This window comes from Anopheles ziemanni, chromosome 3 (assembly GCF_943734765.1).
Source record: "Anopheles ziemanni chromosome 3, idAnoZiCoDA_A2_x.2, whole genome shotgun sequence".
In the NCBI taxonomy this organism is placed as follows: Eukaryota; Metazoa; Arthropoda; class Insecta; order Diptera; family Culicidae; genus Anopheles; species Anopheles ziemanni.
In genome coordinates this window covers 79562340-79581166 of record NC_080706.1, presented here as the reverse complement: position 1 = coordinate 79581166, position 18827 = coordinate 79562340, and the positions used below count along the sequence as shown (strand labels likewise).

Sequence of the window (18827 nt, the reverse complement as noted above, 5' to 3'; positions counted from 1 at the left end):
GATATAGCAAAAAAAACACAAACAAATTAAGTCAAGGAGTAAAACTTTGAACTTTGAGATATCAATTATTGCAACACGCAATTAGTTCGTTTTAAAAATTACATTATTTCTAACGTAGTGAGTGATTATGTCCTTCAAGCTTAAGGACTTAAAAATGTCCTTGATTTCTCAAAACACTCAATCTGTCCCTATCGTTACCCCTTTTCGGTGGATCACAACATAAATCATTTCATTTTCATCCTCCGAACAAACAGCTAAGACGACTTTATTGCGCTCCATCCGTCGCAATCCATCGAGTTCCGGCTTCTCCCGTGCATGGCCCCTTTTACGACACTGTAGTTCTCGCTCTGGTGTCCCACTACTCCCGCCACTACTTCCCCGGTCCTCCAACGGGTCCAATTGTAGACTCGTAAAACGGAACGGCACAATGCGCGCGGTAATAACCGTCTTGGTTCACGTTCGCGCTGGCGTCATCGTCGTAAAAGTCACGCCATACCCATTTGCTACTGTTTTTCATATGCGCCAAATTCACGGGGATTACCAAGAAGAAAGCGGGCTTGCGAGGGAAGGGCGATGGGGGTGTATCCACTTCAACTCCGACGTGCAGTACACATCATAAAACCGGTGTTGGAGTTGTGGAACGGCGCTCATGTGGCGTGGGCCGTACGTGGGACGAAACTAGTCGCAGACACTATGTGCGAATAGTGCGATAAATTACACCAAAACCGACGCGGCCCCAGAACGTGACTAAACGAAACTCGTACAAGTGCAACATGGGAGGGTAGAAAAGCTTCACCTGCGTCGTTATCGAAGGGAACGGTGCAAGAAATCCAAAGCAAACCTCGGGCGCACACGGCCAATGATTTTCGGTATGCTTATTTTTTCGCCGGCATAAAAAGCGACACACCTTGCCGGGAAGGAAGGGAAAAACTGGGAAGGAAACCAGCACTCGAGACGATGACGGTGCCGAAAGCTCCACGGTATCGGGGACGACGACGATCGCGAAATTCATTACATTCCATCACATTCAAATTGAATTGGCAATCGGCAAATTTATTCTATCGTGTAATTTAATTTATTCGTCTGTTTCCACGGTAGTTGTGTGGACGGGATGGGAGGGTTTGTGTAGGAAGAAGTGGTAGAAAATGAGCGACCTAGGCGACGCCACAGGACCATTACAAATCGGTCCTCTTCGATTCGGCTTCAAGAGTGTAAACGTGCAAGACGTGGAGAAGTGGGAAAACTTCAGGCGCATGGCCGTTTTCTTTTTTTCCTCCGCTCCTTTGAAGAAAAGCGTAGCATGGATTTTCCCGCCGTTTTATCCACGCCACCGATGGCAGCGTGCGGCACAAATTCAATCAGCCAATTGTCGATTTGTTGTCTCATCCTTTGTGTTGCTCCGTTGCGCTGCCTTTTCACGGGTTTTCACGCACTTACTTTAATTTGCTGGGGGATTTGTGATCAAGTTCACCAAGCTGGCCTAATGCCGTATGAGCGGGTTTATTGTTTTAAGTAAAAATTGGAATTGAACGGAATGAACAACAAATAAAAACATGTAATCAAGAGCAACAATAAGGCACGTGAATGAACAACGCACTGTAGGAAAGTGAAAAGAAAATTTTAAAACATTTTATCTAATGTAAAAACCCTTCATATTTCGTCAAATCCTGAAAAAACTGATTTTAAATTCAATGAAAAATAGAACAAAACTTCAATGTAGTCAAAGTGTATGCTTTACGTGTTGAATTATAAACTGTTTCGCTATCCAAAGATGAAATTAATAATTAGAACTAAGTGTTTGTGGAAGCAGGCCAATAGGTATAATAATTACCCATTGCGTAACCCTTTTTGTTCTTGTCTTGTGAAAAATCTTTAGTAAAACTGTTATTTTATTTGAAAATTATGAAGCAATTTGAAATGTTAGTAAGATATGGATTGAATCTAATCGTAAAAAAATGATAAATTACAAAAGTCAAAAATTATGCACATTTCGAAGCATGCTTCACGTGCAACAACACACATGTATGATTACTACCCTGCACAGAAATAACATCCTCGATCAGCAAAAAACTGAAGTCACTACTTTTTATTCAGTTTCCTCGAATGACATAAAATAGTTTCACAGTTGTTTGAATTTTGAACGAAAAAGGAAAAACAAAATCCTACATGTTGTGCTGTATTGGAACCGAAATTCCTTGCAAAAACATTACAACCATTCCAGGCGGAAATACACTACTTCTCCGTCCCCCCCGTGATTACTTCTCCGCCCCACTCCTTGCCAAACATTCCTGGTCGGATTGTGTGCGTTGGCGTTTTTGTTTAATCATAAAACTGCCCACCATTGTTTTCCTCCGTCGACCACAACTCCTGGTGTCTATCTGGCGGGTGTTTATCCTGTTGCTGGTTGTTTCATTAACCGCCATTGTGTGTGCGCCAGAGGTTTGCAATAGAGGTTATTTGTCTATATGCTAAAATTGTTCGCTTTTCCCTGGATCTCGCTCTCTTATGGTAACAAACGTGTTTTCATTTTACACGAACATGCTCTCGTTGACCTAATTTCCGAGGATGTGATTGTTTCAGGGCGCAATACGATTGAATGTATTACATTCGCGTTCGTAGGTTGTTTTCGTACGTCAGTACGACTCGTTTGGTATTGTTCTAAAAATATTTTTCAACCTTAGGCTTCCCCTCTTCAAGACGAAAGTGAAGATACGACCTACAAGTTCCTTTCGAACAGGCGGCATTTTTCAATCCCGAGCATCAAAGTCCCAGCGAAACGGAGGCGAAAAATCAGTGATCCAGCAGCGCGTAAATGTTCTTTCATGTTTTGCTGCATCAGTTGGTTTTCCTTTTCGTAGACGACGGTCGCGGTGTATTTCACGACGTTTCGTGCCATTTTTCTGCCCCATTTTCTCCACCGTACAGCCCTCCCCGCGAGGGCTTTTCCATCTTCGGCTCGGTGCTGAAAAGTGGCCCGTTTTGTTCTTTCATTTGCTCGCAGCAAAGTGCCACCAAAGATGGGTTCTGTGAGGTTGTGGGCGCTTCGGCGAATTTTCACACCTACCCAGCGACCGACCGAGCGAAAACCAACCCCAACCAATTCCGTTCACAGGATTCGTCCTCGAAACGCGTATACCTGGTGGTGGTGGTGGTAGATTCACGTGGCATTTCGAATTGGCCCGTTCGTTAGCCACCCGTGACGGGCGGGAAATCCCTCCCTCCAAGTCGGAAAAATGTCCCATTGTGCGTTGAAGGAAAAAAATGGAAAACAGGCGGCGGAAGTAGTGTAAAAGAAAAACACGACGCAGTACATAACGGCAAAAAGCGTAACCGTTAGTTAATTAGCGAGCGGAAAACGAGAGTGACTTTTGTCACCTACACAAAACGCTTCGCCGCGTTCCGGCGTTTCGTCCTGATTGAAGAAAGACACAAACAAAAAACTACCTAAGAAAAGCTATTCTACTGCTTCTGATTGTGTTTTCTTTCTTTTTTTCTGCTTTGCTCGTTTCATGTTCATTTTCCATTCCATTTCCGTTTCCTGCGAGGGAAAAGCTGGTCCGTTTTCTTCCGGTAGAATGGAGCGGGCTAAAAAAGCTAAACCACACACCCCGGGAGGAAAGCAACCGCGTGGAAAAAAACACCCCTTATTATAGGGGCAAGCTATTGCACTGGTGGAAGGAAGCCCCGGTTGGCCTGGTTTGACTTACATCGGATCCACGGGCCCAATTAGCGACGACGGTGTTGCAGTGCATCGGCTGCAGTCGGAAGCAGGGCTGGCCGCGCTGGCGGGAAAGCTGCTCGAGGTTCTTGGACAGCCCCTGGCACTCGTACAGGATGATGTGATTCAGGTAGAGGACGCTCGTTGGCGAATCAAAGACAGGTTCGTACTGGAAGAAGATAGATGAAACAGTGAGAAAAGGTGGTGTTGGAAATACTCAAATATGTGGTAAAAAGTGAAAATTTAGGCCTTTTATTGACACTAACTTCAAGTATAATACGGACGCTTGTACATATACTAATTTTTAATAAATATTATCAATTTGTCATTAGATAATTTTTCTGCTAGAATCAAACTATTGCGTTTATTTTATTTTCTTTTGTTTTCATCAAGTTTCATAAAAAAATGAGGCTAAGAGGATTTATTTTTAAGCAAATCAAACAAGATATAATTTAACTGTTCATAAAAACTCGTAAGTAGCTAAATTTCACGATAAGGATTTAATTAGAAAAAAAAGTTAAGTTTCATGTTAGAGGAATTTGCGAATCACTACACACTCGCATAAACAGAAGAAAAATCTGGAACAAATAAAACTAGACAAGCGACTGGAATTTCTCACTTGAAACAAAATTAACTTCTCACACGTAATCGCAATGAAGTCGTTCGCACTGCATTTGCCCCCAAAAACTCTGTCACCTTATTTGCATAAGGAAGAGCAGATTTGTGCCTCGATCATACAGAAAACACTGCCAAGGACATACCAGTGCAGACGTGCCCGTTTGCCTTCGTGTGCCGCTGATTGAGAGGTTGAGCAATGGCTTAGCAGTCCCTGCTCACTGCCACCGAGGGAATAATGTTTGAGCATAATCTTGACAAACGCGATTGAGTGAACGATTTGAATAGACAATTCGGTCATACTCTATCCTTTTTCTTGCGGTGTCAGTGTTTTCGGGGAAAATGCTAAACAAAGGCCACCGAGAGAAACATACACCACATGCGGTGCAGAGGCTCGCTAGGAACGACACGGGCAAGGGAACGCAAAGAATAAGCCGTACGGGAGATTGAGATTGATGAATATTCCTGCGGCATCGCATCACTTTGACGCCAAAGGAATGCCAACAAGAGCCGGGGAAAACTGGATGCTTCGAAGCCGGATGCCAAATGCATCAAATGCGCGTTCAAATGTGAAAACGAACTGAAGTGATTTGATCGATAAACGATCGATTGTCGGGCGGACTTGCTTTTTGACGTCTCCTTGGATGAGAGGAGTGTCACTTTGTCGATAAGGGTTTTGATGAGAAGAAATAAACGGGTTTTATTTTAGGAAAAGGTTTGTAGGGTTGTATGTTTAAGGGCAATGTATAATTAATTTACGTTTCTTAAAATTTACATTTCAAACAAGTGACTGTTTCCTGAGGCCAGTTTATTTTCACCGGGATTTTTGAAAAATTAGATTTCATTTAGTTTGCAATTAAAATTACGTCATATTTAAGGCACGCGATACGCACAAGCGTTCCACGTGCAAGAACTTCGTGGGTATCGAATTACAGCTCACCCTTTTTTCCGTTGTTGGTTTTGCGTCCATCCCTTCTGTGGTTGTTTAACTCGAGGGGTTCCATTTCATCTATAGCTCGCACAATTTTAGTGAAAGTCTTTGTTTTGAATAGGTAAAGAAATAGGAATCTCTCATTCCACGATTTTTAGCGTAATTCACAGCGTGTGGTAGCAATACCTTTAAAAAACGCGGCTTCGAATTAGGAGGTGGTGCTCGCAAAGACGTCAAAGATTCCCCCTTAATATAAAGCACTCTCGTGCAATCGCGGGTTGAAATAATTCATTTATTCACCGCGTCTTCATGGTCCTCCTGAGAGCTAGCTCATCCTCACGCTTTCCAGTGCTGCTCGAGAGGTAATTGTTCGATTGGATTTCGTAGTCGGCGTTCGGATGCTGATGAGGGTCGCTTTCTTTCCCAAGACTCTCGAGGGCGACAACCACTCGCTGCAAGCAGATCATGTTACAGTATTGTGAAATGATCCCTACGATTTTTTCCTTTCTGACCCGACTGTACTTGAACAAGTTCTTTGCTATCTGCATTTTACGACGTTCGATATCACTTTTATTTTTCATCCTCCAATTGTTGACCGACCACCATCTTCCCAGCGGGAGGGATCGATTGTGAAAAAACAGAGACCGATTAATTTGTCGTTGGTTTTGCGATTATAACAACGCACGGAGCAAATATTTGCTATGAGAAACAATAAAGAGTCTGAGTCCCAAGGGAACGATTCCTTTCATATTTTCCACCGAAACTGCTTGCGGTGTATCAAGGAAATAGAAGCGCACCAAGCCCATTTTTTCACCGACGTTCGTTGCTCAAGAACATAACAGCGTTGTTTGGATTCTGGTTCTATAATAATATTTGGTTTGTTTCCTTTCCGGTCTGAATGAATTTACAAAGTTTCTTCTCAAACCCTAAGAAAACCGAACCGTAGGCACGACATTCGGTATCTTAAATTCCCCTTTCATTTCGACCAAAGTACCATTTTGATGCCATAAACGATTCGATACACACGAAAGGCAAATCTCAAACGTTCATCATTCAATACCGCGGGGCATAGGATTTCCATCCCCGGCGTAATCGCTTCCTCTCGACAGGCGAAAAGAAAACCCCATTTGTAGCGTGCATTTGTTCCGGTCCTGGTTTTAATGAAAGTTTGCACTTGCAACACAATTGTTTTGGGGGGGGGGGGGGGGGGAGGTTTCATCCAGAGGATGGGAGGAAATCGCTACGCATTTACGGTTCCGTGCCGTGTCAACATTCCTCATTTACCACGCACCGCGCACGGTGGCAGGATATTACATCGGCCGGGCGCATCCGTTCGGGAATCCGTTTCGATTGATTCGTAACGGTACGATCGAAATGCTTGTGCATATTGTTTTCCACTCGTTTGTACATTTGGTTCAACAAGAACGAGAAAAAATGGATTATATTAGAAAGAGAACAGTATCTTTGTCCAAATGTGCACAAGAAACGAATGAACGCGAGGCTTTGAATAGGAGAAAAGAAAAAGCATCCTATAAACTGACGTTTACATCAACATCATTTCCCAGCCAGTGGAAATATTTTCCAATCAATTTCTCTTGTGTTGCCTTCTACGATGACATTTTTCTTCACTTCGTACTATTGCATATGTTTTCCTCCTTGGGATGAGTGTTTTAAACCATTGTTCAGGTGCTTTTTTCCTTCACTTCCAAGTCGACGAACAAACTCAAACCCAACTCCCCACTTGTTGTTGGTGTGAACGTGAGGAAATGATTTTTTTACAACTTTCTTATCTGCGGTGGTGACGGCGGGAACGAAACGAAGCGAACGTTCATTCGCTGCTGAAAGAAGCACATTTTTCACAGCATCGTCCAGCGACGGAAAAGCTTTTCCCATGGCTCGAGCAACCATTTTGCTTATGATGATGCCGGACGGTTCTACTGAGCAGAGAAAACATACGACGACAGGAGAGAGAAATAAAAAATGTCCAACACTTTGCTGAAAAGGAAAACTCGTTCCAATGCCGTAATCGTAATGTGTGCTCTTCATGTCCTGCCTCATTTCCCTTCGGCACCCGCCACCTGCCGCACTTCCATACATCACTTTAATGATAACGGAAATTGGAAGTGGGCACACATCCATTTCATATCGCACTCTCACATTCCAATTTATACACATTATAAATAAATTTTCTATTCATTCCCGCAAGACGTCGTCCTTGGGGTGTCGCGTTTTATCGTGCGCGTTCGGAAAAATGTCTTCCCTTTCGAAACGAAGAAGGGAGAAACAAGTAGCAAAGTATGGCCCATTTTTCGTATGGTTCTAGGAAAAGAAAAAGGAACTGGGATTTTCCCTTTCGAGGAAAACGATTTCAATTGATGGAAATGAGTGTGGCAAGTGTGTTACATTTATCAAAAAACAAGAAAAAAACCGTTCCCTTGAAAACGGGAAACCAAAACTCACCAATCGTGCAGTAAATAAATGTGGCGAGTGTGTTCTGCGATCGCGTTTTCTTGAAATTTTCCACCACCATTTCGGGAGGAAATCGTTTGAGATCGATGAAGATATATGCGATTCCGTACGGCGCCCTAAATGATGATGTCGATAATCTACCAGCGACAGGAAATTTCCGGAAGAAATTCTTCTCCACTTCTAATGTTCCGGTTTCGCGTGGTGGTTTAAAAAATTTGAAAACATTAATTTTCGTTCGAGCTTTCGCGATGGAAGCCACGCGCAGAAAAGGGAAAAGTCACAATCGGGTTTCGGGCTCCGAACCGCCCGCCATTCACATCCGAGAAGGAAATTCTTTGGCAAAAATAGAATCCCATTTGTTGCATTCCCCTGTTGCAAGCGCGGTTGGAATTCCGCCCGTGTGTGGTTGACCGAAACTAAATTGAATGAAATTCTGTCCGGAAATTGAACGCAAAACCCCTTTCCCGCAAACCCGGGTTTCCCCGGCTGGGTGCCGGAAATAGTTGCCCATTTTTCTGGTTCACTTCTCGAGTGCCATGGGCTTTTCATCTGCTTAGCCGTGGCCAGCGTGTTAATGCATTAGGGAACACATTTCGCTTTGGCTATTTATTTTTTTCCCGATGGCTTTTCCGCCAGCCACGAAACTTTGACCGAAAATGGCCGATCGAAACCTCGAAAACCGCCAATGGATGGGTTTCGGTTTGCCAATGGCGGGTGCGCTGCTTGTTCGTGGGAGATTTGCTTGCATGAAAACTAGAAAATATAAAACAAAACACAATCAAACCTTTCCCATTTGCGAGTGAAAGTTGCATAAGTTCCCGAAGAGAAAGTTTTCAATGTGCTTTGAATGTTTTATTTCACCTTCCCCCCGTTTCTAGGTCTTTTGGATCGATCTTCACTTACCCGCACCAAGTGATGCTTTTGGACGAAGTCATCCAGCTTGAAAATTTTGCACCAGTACAGACTCTCGTCCGCCTCGGGCAGCTCGACGTCCTCGTTGCGCAGCTCCAGCACGTTGATGCTCGGCTCGTTCCCCAAATCGTCCTGACTGGAGCGCTGCGTCAGGAAGATCGAACGCGATCCTTTGAAGGCGACGAGCGGCTGGGGCAGCGTTTCCGAATCACGCTGCGGTCGCTCGTCCGAGTACATGAAAATTACACGCATGGTATCATTCTGAAAAAAAGGGAAAAAGGACAGTGGAAAATACGACGATTAAAATGGGTGTTAAAAATGACAAAGTAATCATCCAAATGGTGGCAAATACAGAGGCCTCCGTTCGGAAACGACACGACACGGAAAGCGTGAAAGCGAAATTAACCCGAATGTAAAGATCGCAAAAGGTGAACCACAATCGAATCAGCTGAAAATAATTGGCAGAACAGAAGCCCACCAAAACACACCCGATTGTGGGATCGTTAGCCTGTTCGGGTGCTCATTTGCTGGGATCGCTTTCTCTCGAATGCACATAATTGCACCGATCCGGGGGGTATCTGGGTGGAAAAGATAATCGATTTAAATTGCTCATCTTTCGAACACAACTGAAGCGACGTGCATCGAATGGCCAGAATGAATCCGACCAGGAAAATCTGAGCGAGACCGCGTGGAAGAGAAAAAGAGTAGCATTTTCCAAAAACGGTGCTGAACAATTTCGATGCAATTGAGCTAGTAATGTTGATCCGCTGCACGCCAGTGCACCACCGCCACCACTCGAATGCATTTTTCACACAACTCGCACCCCACTCCGGCCCGATTGCATCAACCGAGTTTTAGGGCGGAAGGATTGGAATTTTCTGGGGTGGAAAATTCATCGGAAATCGGCAAAACCCAATTTCGGGGCGAAAATGAAACATTTTCACTGGTCATCATTGGATGCGCCGCTGAGGTGGTGGGAAAATGGGAGGAGAAAACAAAAGAAGTGCAATATTTTCCACCACAATGCTTCATTCCGCTCCCGCTCGTGCCCCGGGCCCTTCTTTCCGTTCGAACATTTCTCTTCACGGTGTTGAGGGAGGCCATGGAATGACGTCCGTTGTGTAGCATTGATTTGAAATTGGTAAGCATTCAGCCGTTATAATACACCCTCCGTTCAGCAGCGCTAGATCCCACCTTCCCGCCCTCAACAATGAGGCTCAATGTTTTTCCAGAGCCCCTCGCACCAACCGAATGCGGCGAGGATTGGTTTTGTCATATCGGCTAGCGTCGGTGCGTTGTGCAATAATAGAATTACGAGGCATGAAATTTTATCTGTTTCGTTTCATGGTTTATCAATTGGCACCCTCGACTTCTAGGTTTTCCTTTTTATCGTGATCGGCAATTTGTTGGCGGTGGAGTGCGGCATTTCTACGCGAATGGAAACTTTGCAGAGAACATTCCATGCCTTTCATGAGTGATTACAATTTCAGTTTGTCGAAAGCATATGGATGTTTTTTTTAAATTTCAGAAGGATGTTTAATTTAGTTTGTAGTCAATAAGCTTTGCTTAGATAAATTTCAGTTGATATTGAATTTGATATTTCTTTTTGGATAAGTTGTGTTATTGGAGTATCTTTTGATAAAGTGATGTAAAACTTCCAAAACCTTTATTCTTTAAAAGTGGAAGCACCCTTCAGTTTTGTGTTGTTTCCCGGGGGAAGGCGGTAAACCAGGAAAATCATGTCAGTAACATATCTATCGGCTCAACTTTTCCCAACTACTCCATTACTGGCAGTTAATTTCGGGTGGCATCGCAAACCCTACCTTTCGTAAGCTATCACAACTATTTACCAGCGTTTTAAGCCCCGTCCATCGTTACTCCCAAGGCAGGAGTTCTAAATTCCGTGCCCATTTGGGGTTCGAGTGAAAGGAAAATGTTTGCATTGCAATTTGAATAAATTACAATTATGAAAAATTTAATTAAATTTCAATTCCACATGCAAATCCTCCGCACGCACAATGCAGCGTTTACTTCCGGGCACAAACATTCAAACTCTGGCAAGAGTTTGGAAGTCGGTTTTGCACTTTTTTCTCCCTCAGTCGTTGTAAAGCGGAGCATCCGGAGTGGGTCTTTGCTTCACTCAACGTCACATATCCGTAACGAGATTGGCCCAAGGTTTCATCCATTCCGCTGAAGCCGACATAAGGGAACTGTTTGCGTGGGGAGGAAACTGCCAGATGGAAAACAGAAGATCGTTTGGTTCAAGCGTTTGGAATATGAATCTGTGCGGGAATCTGAATCCGAAACTGCAGTCGGGAGCGAATGGAAAACTACCCTGGTTGATGGATGTGTTAGTAAAAGAATTTACTTTCAGAGCCATCATCGTCATGCTTTATCTATTTACTGAAAGAAATCATTTGAATACAGTAATTGGTTCTCTTGAAAGTAGTAACTTTTTGGAGGGATATTTTCTCTATCAAGGTAACAGTAATTAGTTTTCCAATCAATAAAAAGGCAAACGTACAATTTACTAATCCTTCACAAAAAGTTTTCAACTGACAGTCTGAAGAAAAACAAAATGAAAATCCCACTCCAGTATGGTTCAAGAAAATGCAGCTCAACAATTTTGAATGTTGAGGAATGTTTTCAATTCCCATCCCGCCAGTCTGCGGCTCGGTGTTTTTATTTTCATTTGCTATCGTTTAGGCGTCTCGCTTTGTCTGTATCAGTGCACATGTTAATTTCAATTTATATTCAAATATTATTATTTCCCTTCCCGGGAAAGTCTGTGCTTGACTTTCCCCTCGCTGGTATTTGGGGTCCCGGTTTGAACATCCGAAAGAAAAACCGTTTCGTAGCCTCGCTTTCGTTGTTTTTATTTGTGAGCAAGTGTTCGGTTTTCAACAGCGTCGTTGGCGGGCCCAAGTTTTCCACCCCCTGCGAATGCAGCACCCGGCCGGTTTCCCCTACCGTCGGTGGCGTGTTGTGTTTCCTTATTTTCATAATTCAATTTCCAATTAGAAAACAGGATTTCGACTATCCCGACACCTTAATCTAGCTCGGGGTTTTATCTCAATTAAATTGGAGAGGAGCGATTCGAGCTTTCCATTTTCTCAAACCAACCGAAACACGCATCCAGCTCTGGATAGGTCCTGGGCGGTACCGAGTTGAGTTTAGTCGAAAAAAAAACCATTAGGGAGAGGGCGCAGCCAAAACTTTCACCCGCCGTTGTGGCAAGAAATGCATTTTGGAGGTGGAAGTTAATGGAATTTGCCACTCGAAAGCGGCTCCAAAATTGGCGGCCGCTGAAGAAAGGGAACGGTGTTCCGGTGTCTTAAAGGATTGCAGCATTATGTGCAAGCGTTGTGTGTGCGTGGCGTGGCGTAAAAGGTCTGACAGGCTTCAGACAAGGGATCTATCGCCCTAACCGTCGTGCGCCGGCCATCGCCTTCCGTCCCACGTTGGATTATGATTGAGTTTCCGTAATTGAGTTTGCGGTTTGAGTTGGCTAATGGGTGATTTTATTGGATTGTTGTCGGCCAACGGTTTCCCGATAGTGATCCCAATTCGGGCAGGTTCCATTTTAACGAGGTTTTGGTCCTGGTCAGAAGTGCTTAGCTTGTTTCAACTTCACCTGTTCAAAATCTGTAGACAATCTTGGAAAATGATCTAACGTTTCTTTAATATTAAATTATTCTATCACAGCGGAAAAATTTCATACGAAAAATGCCAGATAGAAAAGATTGGCATATTTATCGTTCGCATCCATGTGTTACCTTCTGGAATTCCTACGCTTTCCGTCCTTCCACGAGTGAAAGTAATTCCCAAATGTAATTTTCTTGCTCGATAAAAAACGTCACAAAACGACTGATTTATGATAGTTCGGTAAAAACACTGCTGCCGTAGAATTTTCAACCCCTCGCGATAAAATGCAAAAGATCTAGATTGTTGATACTCTCACCTTTGCTTTCTTTTGCGCGACACCCTTCGTCACCCCAGACCGGGACCAATATCAGTCTCCGCCGGCTCAAACAAGACCGAAAAGTGGTACAAATTAATTACACAATAAATAAAGCATCATCTGATTTTAATGCTCATTCGCTGCGCTTCCCTCTTCACTCGAGATCTGGAGAACCCACGACCCCTGCGAGACGTTTCAAGACATTGTGCGGATGGTTTTAACTCCGGCTAGCCCGAGCGATCCCCGTTTTGCATCCCGCGCTGAGACGTACGAAAGACGATGGGTTTTCCATTCTTCTTTCCTACTTCCTCCCGCACCGACTTTCCAACTGTCATCGTAATTCCAAACTAATTGGAAAAGTTGCTTTAATTCCTTCCCTGTTTATTAACGTCCTAGTTGTCACCGTCCTCGTTCGGCGTGACGTTCTTGTTTTCCACCGATTTCTGCCGGAGGAAGTGAAAATCCACAACCACTCGGTATCGGTTTCTATACTTTCCCTGCCCCGCGGGATGTGTGGAGGGTTTGATCCCAACCGGTGGAGGTGGAGAAAGACGTTGGTTTGTTGGTTTTGCGTTTCGGGTTTCGATAGTAAAATGTAGGAAAATTGGATCCATCGTTCAGACGGCTGCCGATTTCTTCCCGACTTTTCCAAGACGGGGGAAAACGCTCCCCAATGTTCCTATCAGCCTGATTGGAGCGAAAGCTGTAGGAAAACCATCAATTCCAGCGTTGCGCCCCTTTTCTAGGAGGAAAAACACTATCCTTGCTTCCGAAGCGGGCTGCCGGAAGTGGAAAAGAAAACTTTTCTCACCATCGTAACCGAACGACAAGCAAACGGGTGTGGATCAATGGAAGGAAAACACCAACGAAAGAACACCGAATGTTGCGTTTATAAATCGCTTCCGGATCGGGGATCGCCTTGTCCACCCAGGGGTCTGGTTTAGTTTTGTTCGTCTTTTCCCTCCCATCTCCCAGCTTTTTCCTCATGGGGGATTTCATTGGATCGAACGGACGCTTTCGAATGCCGGTGGGTTCTATTTAGCACTTGCATGCGACGGTGCATTCCGGGCGAGCGATGAATCCGCAAGGCCGCAAGGTGATACGGACGATATGCAAATAGCGTATCTAACAGCGACTGACGGTATGGACCGGCCAGGCTGCAGGTGCAGTTCCGTGCAAAACCGTCAATCGGTGCATCGATCTGCCGAAGCGAACCGGAACGAAGTTGCCAAGTGGCGTGCCATCGAAACCGGAGCTGAAATCGGTTCCAATGTCGATGCGGTTTGACTCGGGAGCCTGACTCTTCTGGCCTTCTTTTGTCCTTTTTTCACCATCTCTCGCTCGCTTCAGCCTCCGGAACGGTGGCTTTCTATCGTCTTCGTCCCGGTGAATGGTTGTGGTTCATCCCCCCCAGGGAGGGTTGGAGGGTGCTTTTCCGTTTGATCGTTATCTCGGCTCAGTTCATCCCACAAGCTGACACTCCACTTCACTTCGCTTCCTACTATTTCAGCATTCGTTACCGTTTGCGTGGACCATCGTAGACCATCCGGCAGCCGCTGGGAACGTGGTCTGGGCCATCCAGAAGCCCGAGAAACGGAAGCTGTCATCTGATTTATGGCAATAGTTTGCAAACGATTAAATTTGAATTGCGCCCAGCGGTTGCTTGATCTTGGTGCTCCAGCTGCAAGCAATGGAGTTGTCCGTGGTTTCCTCCCATGTAGCAGGTTGCTCTTCAATCGCCCATTGTTAACCATTTGTGGATTGGGATAATTTCCCTTGTACCCTCCGCACCAAGTACCGTTGCAATTTCCCATTCTCGATGCCGCGAAAGATACTTTCTCCGACCCTCAACCCTCTGACGTCAAAGGAAAATGTTGCCAAATTGGGCTCTCGTAACTCTGTCGCGACATCGTCCACTTTGAAGGAAAGCGTAACGGAACGTGATTGAATTGCTGCCTGCTCGAGCAGCCACTTACCGTTATCGGGAAGTCGTCCTTCATATCACAGGTATCGAGATTACGCTTGAAGCGAAACACGGTGTGCGTTTGGTTCACGAACCCAAACTGCATCCGATAATCCTGCGAGGGATCGACCAGCGGCTCTCCGTCGCTGTCCGCCCGAATGTGACGATCCTGTCAAGAGGAAGTAAAGGAAAACAAACGATTAGTAAAGGAAGTCAATTTCTTGTCGTTATTAAGCATTTGTTAGTGATTTTAATTGCAGGTTTATTAAATATCGGAAACGAATTTTAAAATCGATGATCAAATAACAACGTCAATAAATCAATAAATCGAACACCAAAAAGTTTTCCCAAAAATTAAAAACAAGGTTGTGGTTTCATTAAACTACTTCCATTTAAAATATTTATTGATCTTTGAATATATTGAAGAAACTTTGTTCAAAGTATTGATGAAAACATCAACTCGTTCAACGGATTTGAATTCGACTGAACAATCATCACGATGATTCGAAAATGTTAGAAAGTCTATTGTGATTTGAAACATGCAAAACGAGTTATTAGTCACTAAATTTGAATTCTCAAAAGGGAGTGGGATTCAAAAAGAGGGAATAAGTAAAAGGTTTACTCGTTTTTGATTCATTTTGTTATTAAAAGTTAAAATCAAAAAAGAATTACAAAAACTTTCCGTGAGGATTGAAATCGATCAACTCAATAGTAGGATTTTTATCACTCATCCAATCTTACTCGGTCTTCACAGAACTTGGTTGTAACTAGCGGTTAAAACTATTGGTTTCCTATCTTCGCTTTTTTCATCTTTGAAGTTAAAAATTAGAATCGCTCTATACTCTTCAAAAAGTTGTGTTTTGTTTAAAGCAAACATTATTTTTTGTCATTCCAATAATTTCCAAAATTGTTATATTTGATTGTCTTTCCTTTCCTTCATCTTTGATTGTCTTTATTCCATTCTCATTATATCAATTTATAAAACAAAACATATCTGATAAATCATAAGGTTCCGTTGCAAGAAAGAGTACCCAGTCTTCCTTGTACTTCATATTTTACTTCATACTTTACCTCCTATAAGAGCCGCTCTAAGCTTCTTGAAAATGCTGTATTTTGTTTACTTTGTCATTCCATCTGTTTATAAAAGATGAAATATTTTATGCGTTTCAAGAAAGGGTACCCTGTTTTTCTTATATTAGTCTTTGAAATACCAAGAAAAACATGACAAAATACCTTTTATGGCGCTGGCTCAGGCGCAAAAACGAAGATCAACTCTTCAATTCATTGTCATTTCATCAATTTCTAACCACTAGTAAATCGTTTCACTGCAAAAATGTTAAATATGCAAATTACTCGAAGCACAGCACATCATACACACATACACACACGATCGTCCAAATAGACCTGCCATCAGCGTCACATCGTCCTAGCCATCGGACGGTGCACGAGTCAATTATATGGTAATCCGTTTCCGTTATTCTGCTTGCAACGCCAAAACCAATCTCTCGGAGGACTCCCGGAGCTCAACATTCCAAGCGCGCTGGCGAGCGTCCAAAAAGCTTGCCGCTTTGCAAACAGTGGACTTTTCACACGGGAGCACACGCCGGAAATGGCATGGCCTCCGCTTTGCGCGATGATTTGACACACCAGGCGGGTGGCGCGTAATTATCTCTTCAGGGTTTTTGGCGCGAAAGCGTAGCTGGAATGCTGTCCGGGACGCACAACAATTAGCGGCGCTGCAGCGTGAAACAATAATTTCCGTTACATAGGCCTGCATTTCTATGGAGGATCGACTTGGCCGAGGTTTGCCGATAGAAAATGCTTCCGATTCACCCTCATTACGAGCAACACCATATCTCTCCCCTGCCCTTTCCGGAAAGAGCCGGCACGCACCAAAAGAGGCCACACGCTCGTCTTGCCATTTTTCGTGCTTTGTTTTCGCCATCACCATGGGCCCGGAAATTGCTCGTCATAAACATCATGTTTCCGTTGACGGCTGCAGTGTCCGAACGGTGGCAAATCAGTGCCACCGAAATGCCATCAGCGTGTAATTTCGTATTGACAGCACAGCCTCTTTTCCGGCCGGAGCTCGGATCGGCGCGGAACGTCGTCCGGACACGAGATTGACGGACGCTGGAACAATGTTTTATTTGGATGCGGAAAGCTAATGGGCAGTGGGTTTTGGGAAAGCGCGGTAATTTGCCACAAATTGTCGATGGAACTGGTTGGTTGGTCGGTAGCGGAAAATTGACCGTTCTCACGCACTCATTCGAAGGGAGGAACGACATGGTCTTCTTACAAGCAAAACGGGCAAATAGTGTCCTGTTGTCGCTTCAGTCGATTCGATTGGCAACTAATTTTCCGGAATGACCACACCGAACGTTCTTCGGGTAGGATCGAAACCACTTCCGTTTTGGCCGAATGCCTCTACTTGTACTAAATTTACCCCTCGGAGGTTCGGGAACAATAAACATAGAAGAAGTCCAACGTTTACGAGATTTCTCCTAAGAATCCTGCCATTTTCCCCCCATATTCCTGTCGTGAGGCCCAGAGTGACCAACGCGGCCCGTTTATAGTTTATTCACGCTTGATTTATGGCGGAAATAATTGCCACAATTTGTCATCGCTATTTCATTTTATGGTAGCCACCGACACCATGACCAACACACACCGCAACGGAAGCCAACGTAAGGGGGCTCCCACGGGAAACCCAAATCGTTCGCCACCTCCCCACACTGTCCCCTCGTTGTCGTGTATCATTATTAACCAAGGCGTTGCAAGAAATCCTGCAAAACGCGCCATGAAAAGCGACGGATGATGGACAGTAATTTATGTTCGAGCTTCGGGAACACACGGGTGGAGTTTTCCGGCTCAAGGTGAGGGGAAAATACGAGTGGAGTGGTTGGTTTGAGGTCAAGCCCTCCAAAAAAGAGAAACGGTGGCCAAGTGGTTGATTCCGTAGAGGGTTTCCTAGTCATAGGGAATCGGTTGAAGGCGATTAGAAATGATGAGTGACATCGATTAAGGTGCTTTCGTGGGAATACTTTCTTTATCGACCAGTTGAGTTAGTGTATCGTGGTGGAAGGTCTGACTAAAAAACGAGTTCGAAGGTCAAATTTTTGTTTCCAATTTTTCAAACGAAAATTAGGGAGGTATTCTGACGGAAAATTCTATATTTTACAATTATTGAATTATTGCTGCAGAAGCATTTAAAAAAGTAAAGTAAAAGTAATACGCAGTCCTAAAAGAGGAAATATCAGAAAAAGAAAAATAAATTTCAAGCTTCCCAAAAAATTCATCTCATTCAGTTGAATGCCGCACGAATAAGTATAGTATAGAACACTTTTTTACTACCTTCAAAAATACTTTTGACAGTCTTCACTGTTCTTTGTGATTGAGAGTTTTAAAATCTTTTTTTTATTAGATAGAACGATCTAAAGCATACATTTTTGTAAACCATGCCTAAAAAACACTAGGCTTTTCAGAATTTACAACACATGTAACAAAACAGGTTAGGCCAAAATAGGAAGAAACGCGTTTAGTTATTAATCCCGCAACATTTTGGCAAAGATTCGCTTATGCTGAAAGTTGTTGATGTTGAAACAGTAAATAAACTTGCCTAAACCTTCCAATAATTAATGCTTCTTCTGATCACACTTTCACTGTTGCAAATCACGATAGCAACTGGTAATTAGAAGTGCATGTTTATCTAAACAGCACTCTTCAGTTTACATAATTCATGACATTTATGTTTACATCAATTTGAATGTCAAACCAAACGCCACATCAGAGGCGTAATCAAGTCCACCCGAGTTGCGCCAGTGAATTCCATATTTTTTCTTATGTAGAGCACAGCGCTAGCAAGTGGTAACTGAGTGTTTTAGAGCCACTCTAGCGGGTTGCAACTAAAGCTGGTTTATTTTCAGTCTCGGTCTGCTAGCTCGATAAAATCCACCAAGCTCGGAAACCAAGAGCGCCATGTGAACCTAACCGAGGCGCCGAGGCTGTAAGAAGTTTAAAATTTCATATCAAACAACATGTTTGCATTAATTTAACTTGCGTCGTGCTAAAAATCCCCATCATCACCCTTTACCGCCAGCGCTTCTGATGCATGAGATGGAGCGCACGATCGCAAAGGGAACCGGAAGCAAGGGTGATAGTGACTCCGTGATTGTGTATCCGAGGCTGTGTGTGTTTGTATGGGCATGTAGTAAAACTTGTCCTCAGTTGCTGTCATTGAGTCTGGTTGAAGGACTGC

The 18827-nt window shown here is 43.8% G+C and overlaps 1 protein-coding gene across 1 annotated transcript in view; it reads right to left on the bottom strand.

The window, feature by feature from the left end:
• LOC131285573 (MOXD1 homolog 2-like) overlaps positions 1 to 18827 on the bottom strand; it is a 45287-nt gene that overhangs the window by 16491 nt on the left and 9969 nt on the right. The window contains exons 2-4 of the mRNA XM_058314432.1: positions 14583 to 14738; positions 8637 to 8906; positions 3708 to 3887 (exon numbers count right to left, since the gene is read on the bottom strand). Of these exons, the coding sequence (XP_058170415.1) occupies positions 3708 to 3887; positions 8637 to 8906; positions 14583 to 14738 (606 nt within the window). The remainder of the gene's footprint in view (positions 1 to 3707; positions 3888 to 8636; positions 8907 to 14582; positions 14739 to 18827) is intronic.